Source organism: Syngnathoides biaculeatus, chromosome 11, assembly GCF_019802595.1.
Source record: "Syngnathoides biaculeatus isolate LvHL_M chromosome 11, ASM1980259v1, whole genome shotgun sequence".
Lineage (NCBI taxonomy): Eukaryota > Metazoa > Chordata > Actinopteri > Syngnathiformes > Syngnathidae > Syngnathoides > Syngnathoides biaculeatus.
This window is the reverse complement of record NC_084650.1, coordinates 24778597-24793746: the sequence shown is the minus strand read 5'-3', so window position 1 is coordinate 24793746 and position 15150 is coordinate 24778597. Positions and strand designations below refer to the sequence as shown.

General features: G+C 41.8%; 2 protein-coding genes across 7 annotated transcripts; both read right to left on the bottom strand.

Annotated features, from left to right (window-relative positions):
• Window positions 1–909: 909 nt before the first annotated feature.
• Window positions 910–11299, bottom strand: gdf9 (growth differentiation factor 9). Of its 6 annotated transcripts, none has more exons than XM_061834600.1 (3): window positions 10802–11298; window positions 2025–2189; window positions 910–1085 (listed from the first exon to the last, which is right to left on the bottom strand). In XM_061834600.1, the coding sequence occupies exons 1-3, from the start codon at window positions 11154–11156 to the stop codon at window positions 991–993; spliced, it is 615 nt and encodes a 204-aa protein (XP_061690584.1). In that variant the 5' UTR covers window positions 11157–11298; the 3' UTR covers window positions 910–990. The 6 variants fall into 6 exon arrangements, with proteins under 6 accessions (XP_061690584.1, XP_061690585.1, XP_061690587.1 ...); XM_061834601.1 differs by lacking the exon at window positions 10802–11298 and adding an exon at window positions 2647–2794; XM_061834603.1 differs by lacking the exon at window positions 10802–11298 and adding an exon at window positions 2542–2666.
• A 1635-nt stretch (window positions 11300–12934) lies between these two features.
• On the bottom strand, window positions 12935–14660 carry sowahab (sosondowah ankyrin repeat domain family member Ab). Its single transcript, XM_061834867.1, has one exon. It carries the CDS (start codon window positions 14644–14646, stop codon window positions 14161–14163), a length of 486 nt encoding a protein of 161 aa, XP_061690851.1. The 5' UTR covers window positions 14647–14660; the 3' UTR covers window positions 12935–14160.
• Between the last annotated feature and the right edge of the window lie 490 nt (window positions 14661–15150).

The following is a 15150-nucleotide window of genomic DNA, read 5'->3' as shown; positions in this document are numbered from 1 at the left end:
CTCCCAACAGGACAATGATGCAAAACACAGCCAAGACAATGAAGTAGTAATTTTACAACAGCTCCATGAATGTTTGGTGGCCAGACACATATCTGGTCAAACATCCTTGGAGGGATCTGAAAATGGCCGTGAATCAATGCTCCTCATGCAACCCTACAGAGCTCAAGATGTGTTTCAAAGTGGATTGAGCAAAACTGCCCATCATATTTAAAAAAAAAAAAAAAACAAGAGGCTGTAATGCAAAGGTGCTGCAAAGGTACATCAACCAACCAAGTATTGAGCAAAGGCTATAAATACTTCATACAAGTCATGCCTTAGTTTATTTGTAATAATTTTCCACAAAGTGCCGTTAAGGTGGTGTGAGTAGAATTTTGTGGAAAATGAGTGTGTATTCCACTTTGGGAATATATTATACTTTGGGATAAGGTTGTAACAAACTGGAAAAAGTGAAAACACAGGAAAGTTTCAGGATGTACCGTATACCCAAAACAGCTGAGTAGTTATGTGTGTATATTTAAATAAGTACATTTATTTCCCTTAGATATTTTAAAAATTACTATTCAGTTCTACTAAAGTCACATTAGTGGGGAAAAGTTTTGAAATAATCTTTGCATTTTTTTTTTACATTTCCACAATTTTCAATGTCTATTTTCTATCAATAAAGGCATTTAAGATCCATTAAATAATACTACACAGTTCACCTTCCCCTATGAATTATTTAGTAAAATTTAAGGTCGTGCCTTTTACACATCCCAAACAGACTACAGAATAAAAGAATGGCCAACCCTTCCAATCCAGACATGCCATGAGGTAAACAAGAATAAAAGGCAGAATCAATACAATTGGGCCTATAATCCAAGTGCAAGTAAGCGGTATGGAAAATGGATGAAGTAATGCAACTGGAACAGATTTAACATAAATATTTTTCCATCTTTAATAGTGAAGCAGAAGCAGCATTTTACAACAAGACGCCAAGAGCTGACAAGAGTTTTATTCGTCGTTCTCGTAGTCAGCGGGATTCTTCCTCTTGCTCTGCTTATGAACACTGTTGCCCCACGAGTAGGTCAGGTACATGACGATCATTGCTGCAATTGAAAATATGGAACAGCGTTTCCATTAGTTCAGCTTCTGTACCCATCTGTGCAACAATTGACAAAAGAAGCTGCAGATAACATTTTGTTCCAATGAAGTCAGTTTATTCGACTGAATTTAATAAGGAGGGGGGGGGGGCAAATTTCTGCATTGAACTACATACAGCTAGGTATGGCAGCGCTAATATCAAAGCAACTTGGGCTACAATAACATCTCAACTGTGCCAATGGCTGATTGTCTCCATGCCACGCTGCCTTGATGCAATAATTATTGCAAAATTACACCCAAGAGAGGATTCTGGGCATATTACTTAAATACACTTTTCAAAAAGCAAACATTTCTGGTGTATGAGATACTTTTGTGGTACTTAGATGAAATATACCACTTTTGTAAAATACCTTTTATTATTTTTGGTCTTTCTGCCATAATCAAAAATGAAACAAGTTTTCAAATATTTAACTTTGCGTGTGGTGAACTGATATTACAAGTTTCATTTTTTGAAACAAAGTATTGAACTAACTTTCCCCTCATACTATTTTTAGGGGTACATAACTGGATGTGCTTCTCTTTTACTAAGTTTAAATATCTTTCAAGTATGTGGGAGGGTTTGAATTTTTTTTTTTTTTTTTTTTTTTTAGACAGTTATAGGATAGCACAGTTGGGTCTGGAACACCCATGATAAAATGTAACGTTCTTGTGCCACTGCACAAAATAATTTGTAACTTTGTCATAATTACAATATCTTGGTAACCGCTGAAAGGTAGTAATTGAGTATTCTTAATCACTGTTCAAACTGGATCAATGTACAAATATAACCTCAAAATGTTTGTACAGTATGCTGTCATAATCAGGACTGTAACTGTTGTGATTGGCTTTTCAAATATTGACTATTATATAATGGAGAAATAGTGAAAAGGGTATAAGATACTCACGTGGGGCTACTTTGAAGAAAGACGACGTGAACCTTCTCCACACATTGGGAATTCCCTTTGAGAAATAGTTGGGGAAGGCTTTCTGCTCAAAGGGGGAGAGGCTGTAAGTGATGACATGCCTGATCCTGGCCAAATCTCCAAAGTGACGGCCCATGTTGATTCGAACTGGAAAAGAGAAAGGGCTCCAATTTCAGGACGCGATTTGAAAACCAATACGAGACGAGGAGCCTCAAAATTACCTAGAATCTAAAATGCGAACATTTAAGACGTTTTGTAAATAAGACAAGGAGAGGACATGGCAGCGCTTATAATGAAGACGTTCGTCTTAACCGGCCCCATTTCTCTAACAGGGAAGAGTTGTCTGTCCTTAATCAAAACTCCAGTTCCGATGTTGTTAAATGATTGCGAAACAAGTTGCGTCGAAGGGTCGCTCGAAGTTTTAGCATTAGCTTTGGTGGCCTGCCTCCATCCAGCAAGGACTTTGAACCATTTGCTCTCGGGTCGTTAAGGGACGCACCCCATAGATAGAGAAAGATCTCATCAATCCACCGATCGGTCTTAGAGATGGTGGTCGACCATCGCTGCACGAAAACTTAAGCGGTTGTGTGACATTGATGCTCACCGTCGCCCTCCTCGTCGTCGTCGTCTCCTGAAGGTTCCTGTGTCCTTCGTTTATGACTACGTTGATGGAGTCCAACATACAGCGCTTTACCTCCACCTAGCGGCTTGGAGTATGCCCACCTCCCCAAAAGCGTTTTAACAGTAAGGTACTTCCCATAATTATCCATCCCCATTTTCTTCGCCGCTTATCCTCACGAGGGAGTGCTGGAGCCTATCCCAGCTGTCAGCGTGCAGGAGGCGAGGTTCACCCTAAACTGGTTGCCAGCCAATCGCAGGGCACATAGAGACAAACAGCCACACACAATCACACCTAGGGTCAATTTAGAGTGCCGAATTAATGTTGCATGTTTTTGGAATGTGGGAGGAAATCGGAGTGCCTGGAGAAAACCTACACCGCCACGGGGAGAACATGCAAATTTCACACAGGTGGGGCTGGGATCCAACCCAGTCCTCAGATCTGTGAAGCCAAGGCTTTACCAGCTGAGCCACTGTGCCGCCCCATATTTTTTCACCAGCACAAAAGACCAAATGTACACATGCTGTCATTTATTTCCCCAACAATTCAGAGAACATTGACATAATCAGTATGAATTATTTTGAAGCTGAACACAGACACACAGTGAAGTCACATTTTGCATAAATACACAAGGCATGCATGAAGTCACATTTAGCCAGTATAAATTCATAGGTATGCAGTCACTTAGTGACCAGAAGTAATAAATACACACGGACACCTTAACAGCTTTCATTCTGGACATTTTGAAGACAGCCGCCACTCCGGACAACTCTCTAATGCCCAGGAATAAAACAATATGTAAAAGGTTTAAGATGTTGTGACTGATTTTTGCCGTTTGGTCCAGAACAGGGTGAATATTTACTGTGTTAAATTAAATAAACTACCCACACATAACTTAACAAAAACTTAAAATGGAAAAAAAAAAATCTAGTACACATTTTTTCATCTTGTTCCAGATCACTATTCTAATGCAAAGGTGAAACAGGATGAAATTGCATCTTTTCTGATAAGGCATCAAAAAAAAAAAAAAAAAGTGACACTTTTCCCCAATGTTAAAATACATTAAGTTAGCACACCTGCTCCAGATCAAAACATGTATGCACAACAATTTTAAACCTTGATGAAATCACAGAGCCTGGTCAGAACATTTTATGTTTGAATAGTGCCCCAAAGGTTTATGGTAATATTTTCATTTTAAAGTGACTTTTTTTGTGGTTGTTTTTAACATTTTAGCGGCAAGTACACCTGGTTGCCACCATGTCTTCAAACTCTTTGTAAGCGTAGGAGCCGTCTTCTTCGAAGATCATGACGCTCAGGGGTTTGTAATGGGAGGGAATGCACGAGGGCCTCGGTACAGAAGAGTCCAGCTTCTCGTATATGAAGTTTTGTACCATGGTGTGGACCGGTGAACCATAGATGAAGCCAATGGTCCGCGGGCAGATGCCTCTACAGTACCTGGGGTTATATTTGGGTGGGAAAACAATCCGGTGATCCAGTTTGAGCTGGCTGAATCGCACTCTGAAATCATGCAAGGCGCAATAAATAGTTGGATATTCCGAGCCCGAAAGAAGCTCCGGCAGGACGTCCGGGCTTTTATCGCTTCCTTTGCTCTTCGCCGACTCCCTCCTTTCCCGTCTCTTGGCTCCAAGCACTTGTTGATGGGTTTTGAGAACCATCTGCTTATTAAGCGTGTTTGCAGCAACGGACGGCAATGTCTTGCGTGAGACTTTGCTGCCGTCATGAAGGTAAAGCAGTATTGGAGGAGACCCCACGGTGAACTGCAAATGGCCTTTGTTCCCAGCTGTTTGCTCCTCGGGGCACATGACATTGATTTGCAGGTGGACATTTTCCTTTGGGAATTTCGAAGGCGGCAGAAGCAGCGGAGTGATGTCAACTTCCACCCAGTTTCCCCTTCCCGAGCCATCCGGGGCCGTGAAGTTTACGGCTTGGCGGACGCCGGGACACAGCGGGCATTTATTCGAGCGCTCCTGTTCCTTGATACTCAGGAAGCACACGGAGTTCATGCGAGTGTAACTGTAAAGCAGCATCACTTTCATGAGCTGTTCCTTTTCTCGAACTCGATAAAGGCTGTAGGATAGATCCGATGTGAAACGCTCTGCAAGAAAATGGGTGAAAACAATGTTAAAATAGGCTTGATTACTGTCCTGTTAGGCATGGGCAGTATCAAATTCTCAGTTTCACAGTATTGCCATCACAAATATAAAATTTGAAAATGTTTGGGCAAATACCCCCCTCGCACTGAACATGTTCTGTAGGTGTATTAGTAAACACAAAAAGATTCTCAAAATAAAAATCTGAGTGATTTCCTTCCAATAGACGGTTTTCGACCACGGCACCTGGCCTGTTGGATGGGTTTGCTCGACTGAAGCGCTGTTCACCCTAATGCTTATGCTTAAAGACCGGAGTTACACAAATGTTCGTACGACCGTTAAAAGTGATGGCTAAAAAGACTTTTGAAAGTTATCGGTGCTCATTAGATGTTGTTTCAAGAAACCGTTACGACAAGAAGGGTGGTTTGATCGACAATATCGACCCATATGCTTGGATAAACACAAATGGAGCACACAACAGTGGGCGTCGTTAACCTATCCAGGCATTGCGAACTATCTCCTCTTCTCGAGAAGCACTTATACCTTGGAACAACTAAAGCATTACAAAGGTCTTGAGGCCAACAACCAATTCATCAATGACTGGATTCGTCATGCGGCGGTATCCATTGTAAACAACCTGTCTCCCCAAACTGCTAAGGTTAGTGTACCACGTCTTTAGTCAGCGGTGTGTTTAATTATGTTGATTATACCAACAAAAGATGTGTGAATTATTATTTTTGCTCTTGTTACCGAGAGAGGGAGAGAGAGAGAGAGAAGTTCGACAGGGACGAGTCCTAATTGGAGCCCGCACCTTTTTCTCCACTTCCACGGCTACATTTTTAACTCAACTCATGAAACAGCTAGCGGTACAATAACTCGTTCTTGCAAACTTATTATAATGAAACAGAAAATACAGATTTTGGAGACATGCATTGCATTCACACACGGGTTTTGTGCTCGGCTGCTAGATCCGCTCTGCTAATACGAGACAGCCACAGTTGTCGCTGTTTGGTTGCTAACTGCTCTGTATTCTCCCACTGGTTCTTGATTACAGCTGGCAGTCGAAAGACGCAGGCTGTACAAAGCCCGTTTGAGCAACCGATAACGTGCCCCCATTCATACGCCTTTCTGAAATGATTCCTACTCACTTACATGTTTACGTGAATTCACCAAACAAAGATGGCACCTGCGTTCTAAATCGGATGGTGTGTGACGTCAGTCGAAAACAGTCTATAATAGTGGGCTGGGATTGGAAGGACATTTACTTCCTGAGCGGATCTGTTGACGAACGATGGAAATTTCCTTCCTGAGTCTTCAATTAGCCTACCATCCATGTTTTTGGGATGTGGGAGGAAACCAGAGTACCAAGAGAAAACCCAGGAGATCAGGAGAGCATGCCAACTCCACAAAGGCGGGGCCAAATTTGAACACTGGTACTCAGAACTCTGAGGCAGACGTTCTAACCAGTTCACCTACCATGCCGCCTCATGAATATTCAATATGTCAGTGTTTTTCAACCTTTTTTGAGCCATGGCACATTTTTTACATTGCAAAAATTTTGGGGCACACCACTAACCAAAAATGTTACAAAACTCTGTATAGTATATTTAATTACAATATAATTTCTCAATTTATTTATACTCAGTCAGTGTGAAACCTGGGCCTGTTTAGATGAACACAAAGCCAACCCTGAACCAAAGGTAAAGTCTTAGCAACGAGGGCCTCACGGTGCAAAAAACAGTGCATAACAATCAGATCTGGGTTTCTTTCCTTCACTCTACTCACGAAGCCTTTGGTGCGCCCGACCATGGCTGCAGCTCCATCAGTGCACACACTTGTCCAGTTTTCCCACGTAAGTCCTTCCTGGTCAAGATATTCCGATGTGACCCGAAAAATTTCCTCTCCAGTTGTTTTTTCTGGCAGTGCCTTGCAAAATAGGAAGTTTTCTCTAAAGGCATCTCCATCCACAAAACGCACAATGGCCAAGAGCTGAGAATGTCCACTAATATCCGTAGACTCGTCAACTTTCAACCCAAATTTCCTACTGATGCGTATCTTTTCCAAAACATGGCTTTCGATGTCTGTAGACATGTCATCAATACGCCTGGCAATTGTGTTATCAGAGAGCAGGACTTTAGCGAGGTCTTTAACTGCATCAGGGCCGAGCATCTCGTTGACAATGGCTTTACAGGCAGGTAGTATTAATGTCTCTGCCACAGTGTGCGGCTTTTTTGATTTCGCAACAAGTTCGGCGACTAAGTAACTAGCTTTGAGCGCTTTCTCATTTACCTTTGTGGTTTTTCTCATAAACGTTGCCTGTTTCTCTGTGTTTACACGCAGGCGAACAAAATAGTCTATCGGCTTGTTTTGAAGTGACGGGTGTGTCGTTTGGAGATGGCGTTTAAGCTTGCTTGGCACCATGGCGCTGTTGGATAGCTTCTCGCCACACACCAGGCATAACGGAATAGGTGTCGTTTCATCCCCGGTGAAAGTAAATCCAAACGAAAGATAGCTTTCACTATATTGCCTTGAGCTCACCGTCTTTCCTTTCTTTTTCCCACCACTCATACTCGGGCCTTCATCCGGGTCAGAATCTTGTCCAGGTCGCAGTTCGGAGTTTGCAGTTGTCCTTTTTAAAAACTTCTCCATGACTGTCACCACAGCCTCTTAGGTGCATCACTAATTCTCTTGGAGGAACGAGGCAATCAGCTACGTGTTGCCACACGGACAAATATTACATTACTCTGGGTTAGGATTTACAGCACGGACACTGGACAATGACATAATATTTGCAGAAAATTAAATGTTAATTTAAAAAAAAGTGATATTGGATACTTTCTCACGGCACACCTGACGATCTCTCACGGCACAGTGGTTGAAAATCACTGCAATATGTAAATGAACTTAGCTATGACTGGATCTAAATTGCCTGTAGGTGTGAATCAGAATCATCAATATTTTGCCAAGTATGTCAAAAACACAAGGAATTTGTCTCTGGTAGTTGGGAGCCACTCTAGTACAACAGTCACTTAATGAAAAGTAATTTCTATTTAACAGCAAAGTAATGTAAAAATAATTTAAAAAAACAATTGGAACTTTCACTTTTTTAATGGCACATTTATTGCATTACAAGAGCAGACTTGTTCAATATATTCAAGTGCTCTGCTGCAGAGTTTACTCCAATCCTTGTCAATCTTTTTGACTACCTCAAAAGGTGTAACAGAGCGCACAGGGGTGTCTGAGATTTTGTACATAAATGAGTCGTAAAAGAAGATTAATGCAAGATATGCGAGTTAGCTGAACCCTTGACAGCGTCAAGGACAACAACATGCAGTCATCACCATCTTCTATGAGGAAATAAATGCCCGTTGGGGTGTCCTCAATCACCTCAGTGACAGCACTGTCATCCAATCCCTATTTAAAAAAAAATAAATAAATAAATTGAAATGAACCCAAACCATAAATACAGCTTTTTCACTTGATTAAGATTCCAAAAATTACCCACACATCAAAAATTCCACATCATTCAATTTCAACATTTCACATGATTTCATACATTATTCTTTACGATTCCGGATTATTCAACAGCTTTTTATACCTTCCACAGCATTGACATTTTTTCCCCTCGCAATTTCATTCATTTCAGCATTCTCACGGAATTTCTTCAAAAACTGCACAGTTTAGTTTTCCATTATTTAACTTCCATTCAAGTGATAAACCAAGCGAAAATAAAAGGGAAAACGAAAGTTGAAAAATGTACAGTATGATTCATACACTTACCACATATCTTGCACTTGCTTTTTCTGGCTCATCATGTCGATGGACTGCGTTGATTTTGCATTCTCGTCCAGCATTCACGTCGTCACAGAGTGGAATTTTCTTTGATTAGATTCTTAATTCACAATTTGGGCATCACAGTAACTTCAAATCTACGGCGTCACAATCCCATTTGAGTGTTAGTTTGATGACAAATGGCTGAAATTTGGTCACAGTTTTGAGCAAAAACTTTCAAGAGACACTGATACAATTTCCAAATTATTAGTAAAAGGAGAGACTAGGGAGCCCGTGCAAGTGACGTCGCCATTTTCACGGCGCCATATTGCCAGTCAAACCGCTCGACATTGTGGGAGACATTGAACCGGAGGAGAATATTTACAATACCAGAGATGTCTTGTGCTGTTGGTTGTCACAACAGATGAGACAGATATTCAAAGAGATCATTCTATGGAATACCAGCTGAAAAGACCAGAAAATACCGGTGGATTTTGGCAATTAAACGTGATGGATGATACTCAACCAAAATTCACACAGGCCTGAGTAGCTATCGCTTCATTTCAGGGACAAATTATTTTTTCCAGTCTCAAATTATCAAAAAGTATTTATAATGCCAAGTTTAAAAAAAACAAAAAACAAAAAAGTCACAGGTTTCCGGAGGTTAAGTGTGGCCGCAATACGCTTCCGTGTATGTTCTGTGAAGATGACTCCGTCCTCTTTTTTTTTTTTTTCCCAATCATAGTTAATGAATGTGAGTTTGTGTAAAACCAGGGGTCAATTATTTAAATATGGGTATTTGTATTCAATACCAGCTGAAAAGATCGATGGATTCCGGCAAAGGTTCACATGTCGCCGAACACACTTCCGCGTTCAAAAGCCATCAAAACCGTCACTATCTGGGATTTATTCCTAATGAGAACAGAGCCAGCAACAAAGTATTCGCATGCGTCCAGACTTTTGTACGCTTTCAAACATTTCCATGTAAATCTCGACGACTTACTCACCAGATTCATGTCTGTATCCACTTGTCAAAGACAAGCGGAAGCAAATTAACTGTCCAATTTCTAGTCGGCGAAAATATCATCGAGTTCTGCATTAAATATGGGTCCTTTATGCCGAGTTTATCTAATTTTTCCACGTACCGTCGTTTATTTTCACCTTCTAAATGTCTGACGGTATCGGACAAAACTCTGGGCGTCGTGCTACAAGACATATTTCCGTGTCGTCTCCAACCGACTTAGCATTGAGCAATGCTTAACTTGACCGTCAATATGGCGACGTAAACAAAAGTCAGGAGATTTTATGACGTAGGTGCATGAGCTCTATACACATTCATCCCTAGCCCAGGGCACCATTAACTCCCAAAATATTTCCTTCAATATACTGTTAACCTGATGTGTTTTAACACTTCTGGAATAAAACAAGGTCAAATCACAGATTGTCCAACTCATTCAATTCCTCTTTTCCTTACTATAGAAAGGTTTGTGTGCATTCAAAAAAAAACAGTGACGACAACAACAAAAACAACAACAAAAATTCACAATGTATACACAGCACTGAAGTAGCATTACTGATAAATGTGGATCAATCCACCTGTCAAAAGCATTCATTCATTTCCCATTCTGCTTATCCTCGCTATGGGGTTGTGGGGGGTGGGTGGGGTCCTCAGAATCTTGAGGCAGACGTGGTACCAGTCACCCACCGTGCTGCTGTCAAAATTGCAATGGGCAAGGACACACTCTAATCAAATTATATATGTTTACATAATCTATGCCTTGGTGAGCTGATTGTGCCGTTTTCACCCGTGTAAACAAAGTTCCTCATCAGTACTTATTTTGGCTGAATTTGTCCTTGTTTGTTTACATTAGTGTGTAGTATTCGAATAGTCATATAGTTTATATTTCTGTTTTGACTTTTATGCACAATTTACAAAAAAACATACAAGTTGCTCACTAGTTTTTTTTTTAAACTTTTATTATTTTAGACTATCTATTGGGAAATGTATTTTAAAACACGAACCCACCTGTGCGTGTGTTATTATAGACAGAGAATTGCGTAATTCCCTTGTTGCATTCAGTGGTGAATTACCACCCATGTATGTACTGTATAGATTTTCTCAGGTATCTGTACTTGACTAAGATATATTTGTGACTAAGTTGTTTGCAGTCAATTGTCACCACAGCTGCTAACTTTTAGAATAGGTTAATACTGTACTCCTCCAACTCTTCTGCTGGTGCGGTCGCAGTTCGGCTCACCTTTCTCCGAACAATGCTCCTGCGGCTTGATGAGCCTGAGCACGTTGTAGACTGCGCCCCCTTCGAGACTCCTTTGAGCTCCGGACGCTCTCTTGAACACGTCCGCCAAATACTTGACGTACTTGGGCTCAGGTTTGATCTTTTTCACGGAGGCCGGGCTCCCCCTGGAGCCCCCGTGCTCGGAGAGAGCTTTGAACAGCGGGGAGAAGATGGTGCCATAGGCGTACTGGCTCAACCCGTTCAGGGAGCACCGAACCGGCGGCGGGCAGCTGCTGCCGACCAGCAGCAGCAGCAGCAACAGTACAGGACGAAAAGAACGAGGGGTAAGTGACATCAACATTAGCTTTACATTCATTCAAAACAAACAGGTGGTGGGGGGAGCCGGGCCGAAAACTCTAAAGGGAAATGTGCCACGGGGAAGTTCCAACAGTGCGCACGTGGCGCCGCTGATCAACAAGCGCAGGTGTTGCCAATCAAATCTATATGACGTCATCAGTCGCTTATCCGGACGCTCTTTCGGCAGTTACTTCATTTCAATGTCTGATGGATGCTTTTAATAATTTACTCCAAACATTACATACAATTCATTTGTACTGAGATATTGAAATGTAGTGTCTTATATTGTATGTCATACAGCTCGTAGGTAATGTCTAATGTTATTGTTTTACACGACTATTTAATAAAATTAACCCATCCATTCTCTTAGTTGCTTATGCCACTAAAACAGACTTAGCGCATACACATCGAGAGGTATGTCGATTGGTTGAAGCCAGTTGGCCGCCATCTTGGTACTCCCACAACTTGTGGAAGACACCATTTACAGGTTGGATTATGGCGGGGTTTTACCTCAAAGTTTGGCATGTAGAATTAAAACTGGTGGTGTGAGCTTGACATTTTTTCAGTCCTGATAGCATGAAGGATTTTTAATTCGACTTGGTAAGCCAAAAAAGGCTGAGTGCAAAAGAAAGACATATAACACTGTGACTACCTAGAAACCTTGCAAATTACCTAGGGGCCGATTTCCGTGGCGTTAACTTTTCCCAAAATACGGTGTGAAGCACTATCATCATAACACAGGGAAAAAAACATGTAGTTTTTGTCATAAAAACATTCAATTTTAAGTCAATCAGTTAGATATATTTTTGGAAATAAGGACTCACAATGGGAAAATACGTGCTAAATGCATTGTTCATTTGTTGTCTATGTGACGTCCCATTTCAGACAAATTTAAACTTGTTTCCTCAAATTTGAAAGTATAATTCAATTTGCAGAGTTCTGTATTATGAAATTCATCAAAAATTTCACAGAAAATGTGTTTTCTTGCTTATCCACTGATGACGTTTGGGAAAATAGTTACATCACTTTTTCGCGAAAAACTGTCGGCCTATAAAGGTGAAGCAGAGAGTGAACACTGAAAAACAACAACCATAAACAAAACTTTGTTCAAGTAAATTAAGCTCATCAGAAAATAAAAGACCCTTTACAAACAAACTTCAACGGTGTCAAAGTAAATTATTTCTAACTTATGGAATGTTTTCTCACAGCCATAAAACTGGCAATTAACACAATTAATCACTGTCGCTGCACAGGTCGCCATGGTTGTTTTGGGAGTATCAAGATGGCGACTTCAGTTTTGGTGGCCAATGAGCCATCCAGTCTTTTTTTTTTTTTTTAAATCAGTGGCTTATCCTCACAAGGGTCACGGGAGTGCGGGAGCCTATCTCAGCTGTCATCGGGAAGGAGGCGGGCTACACGCCGAAGTGCAGGGCACATGGAAACAGACAACAGTCAGACTCACAATCACTACAAGGGGCGATTTTGAGGGTCCAATTAATGTTGCATTTTGGGATGTAATTTAAATTGTGCACGCATACATATCTGCCAATGCTGCAGCCCAGCCTCAACAAGCAACAAGGTAAATTGAGTTTGAGATCCCTGGTTTAGATGTTCTGGTTTTAATCTTGGGTCCTACTTTGTGGAATTTGCATGTTCCCTCAGTGTTTGGAGCTACACCGAAATCCTCCCACATTCCAAAAAACATGCTCGCTGTATTAACTGAAGACTGCATCAACTAGTTACCGATGCTTAATTGCAGTGTGCTATCAAAATAATCTCAAGGGCTCATTTGCTTAAACTGTTTATTCAACCCGTTTTGTTCAACGCTGTGTCGCTGTGCTTTTGCGTGACTGTGATGAGTGAATCTCCATGTACTCAGAATACTTTGCAGATTTAAAAAAAGGACAATTTTAATGCTGATTACCTCACCTTATTTTTCAAAGAGTCATCCTTTGTGTTGGTTCAGATCCAAATGAAACTGTTGAGTATTGTTAACAATGTATTTGTACATTTGATGGATGGATCTTATTCATCTAATCAATACAGTCAATTACAGGTCTGGAGGCTCCATCCTATTTCTGTGTCAACAGGCTCCTGTATCAATGACAACCACACGCCCACCCAAAATAATCTGATCTGCATAGCCAACCCTACAAGTCCTCTCAAAATACAAATGCGCATTCAATGGATTTCACTTCCATAATGAAGACATAAAATGTCACAGTGCTTTCATATTCACTCATTATTTCTGGAAAAACAAGTAAAAAGGTAAGAATAAAAATATAAATACATATGTTTCCTCAATACATCCCGTAGGGTAGCAAGATAAGGAAAAACTTGCAACCAGTGCTAGATTTCACATTTGCAATTTAGATCGGCCGAGTCTTGACAAGATCTTAAGTGTCACTACAAAATGCATATTTGTAGAGAACCGCAATGTACATACACATACATACACGTACATACTAATTTCTCTTCAAAATATGTACTCGTTAAATAGGATTATGAGTAACTAGTAAAATGTGTCCCCATGTGGCTTCGCGTCGCATATGCCAGGAATTGAAACTGAGCAAAATAAAAATGACAATAAGCGTTTGCTACCGCAATGCAGCTACCATTTAAGCTAACAGTTCTTCAGGTAAATGTACTACTACACTTGTCTTCACTAGTATGGCCACTCAGTGCACTAGTAGGCTATCGATTAAATGTTCAACCAGCTTTCTGGCAAGTTGTGTTAAGTATTTGATGTCAATGATATCCAGCCTAAGGTCCATGTACTAGGATGCTTTTTTTCCTTCTCCCCTGTACGACTACCTTGGCATACTAGTAGGATAATTAAAGGTAACATTGTGAGGCAGAAATTTGCACGAGTCTGTATTCCCGCACTACTATTGTTATGAGTAAAATGCTTAATGGAACTTGATAATCTCACTAGTAGTACTTGTGGCACAGCTGTCAACGAGTCCAACTTTTTTCCTCAGGAGCGATGTAGTTGTCCTACTTGTAGTGAGACGAAAAGTGTACTAGTACATTGATCTTGTTGCATGCCTGTGCTTCCTGTGAGGCTGAAACAGTTTACTGAGACCTTTTGGCTGCTCCCGGTAATCCTTATCATCCGTCTTGTCCCAGTACTTCGAGTGTTGCACACCCCCCATCAGGGCCCAGAGCTCGTCCGACACACCCGTGCCAAGGTATTGCCAGGCCTTCTTGCCGTCGTTGTCCCTCTCGTGGACACTTGCTCCATAGCGTTGCACTAGTAGAAGCATGACCTCCGTGTGGCCGTGTATGGCGGCGATGTGAAGAGGCGTGTAGCCCCCGTGGGCTTTGCTGTCGACGTGAAGGAGCGCCTCTCTCCTCCTCCTCCTGTAGGCGATGTCCATCAGCTTTTGGACCATCTCGCCGTTGCCGTCCTTGGCAGCCCAGTGCAGCGCCGTGAAGCCTGATATGAAGTCCTTTTTGTCGGCTAGCTGGGCGTCCCGCTGGAGCATGCCACGGATGTGCCCCCACATCCCCGCGGCACACTTCACCAGCCACTCGCGTCAGGGGCTCCAGAGGCACCGAACACTGGGCTTCATCGGTCGGCCTCGGAGGGTTCTCGTTCAGGTCTTGCGCCCAAGCGTTTCTCCGGTTTTGCGAGGCTCTGTCTTCAATGCAAGCTGGAAGATGAGGTTGGGATGTCGATTTTTGCTCGTTTTGTGGCGCAGACACGTTGGAAGGAAGCGAAGTGGCTGCTACGATGGCAAACACAGCTCCTGACGATCTCCTGCTGCCCACTTGATCCCCCCAAATGTTCAACACTTTTACAGTTGTGCCCAAGTTACTTGTGTGCGACGGGTAGCGCGCATTGTTATTATTCTCCACGTCTGAATATCCGAGCTGAGCGGGTTGCAGCGGACGAGGTGCTGCGCAAAAAGTCCAGTTTGAAGTGGATAAATTCTCACGCAGCGCATCTTTCACAAAGTCCTGGTACCGCTTCTTGACCGCCACGAACTTCAACCCGTCCGTCAGGCGAA

Coding starts and splice junctions, on each gene's coding strand:
- gdf9 (XM_061834598.1), bottom strand. CDS start 11,156: ATGAATGTAAAGCTAATGTTGATGTCACTTACCCCTCGTTCTTTTCGT. Junction 4,778..10,801: donor GGAGCATTGTTCGGAGAAAG/GTGAGCCGAACT, acceptor ATTTTCTTGCAG/AGCGTTTCACATCGGATCTA.
- sowahab (XM_061834867.1), bottom strand. CDS start 14,646: ATGTGGGGGCACATCCGTGGCATGCTCCAGCGGGACGCCCAGCTAGCC.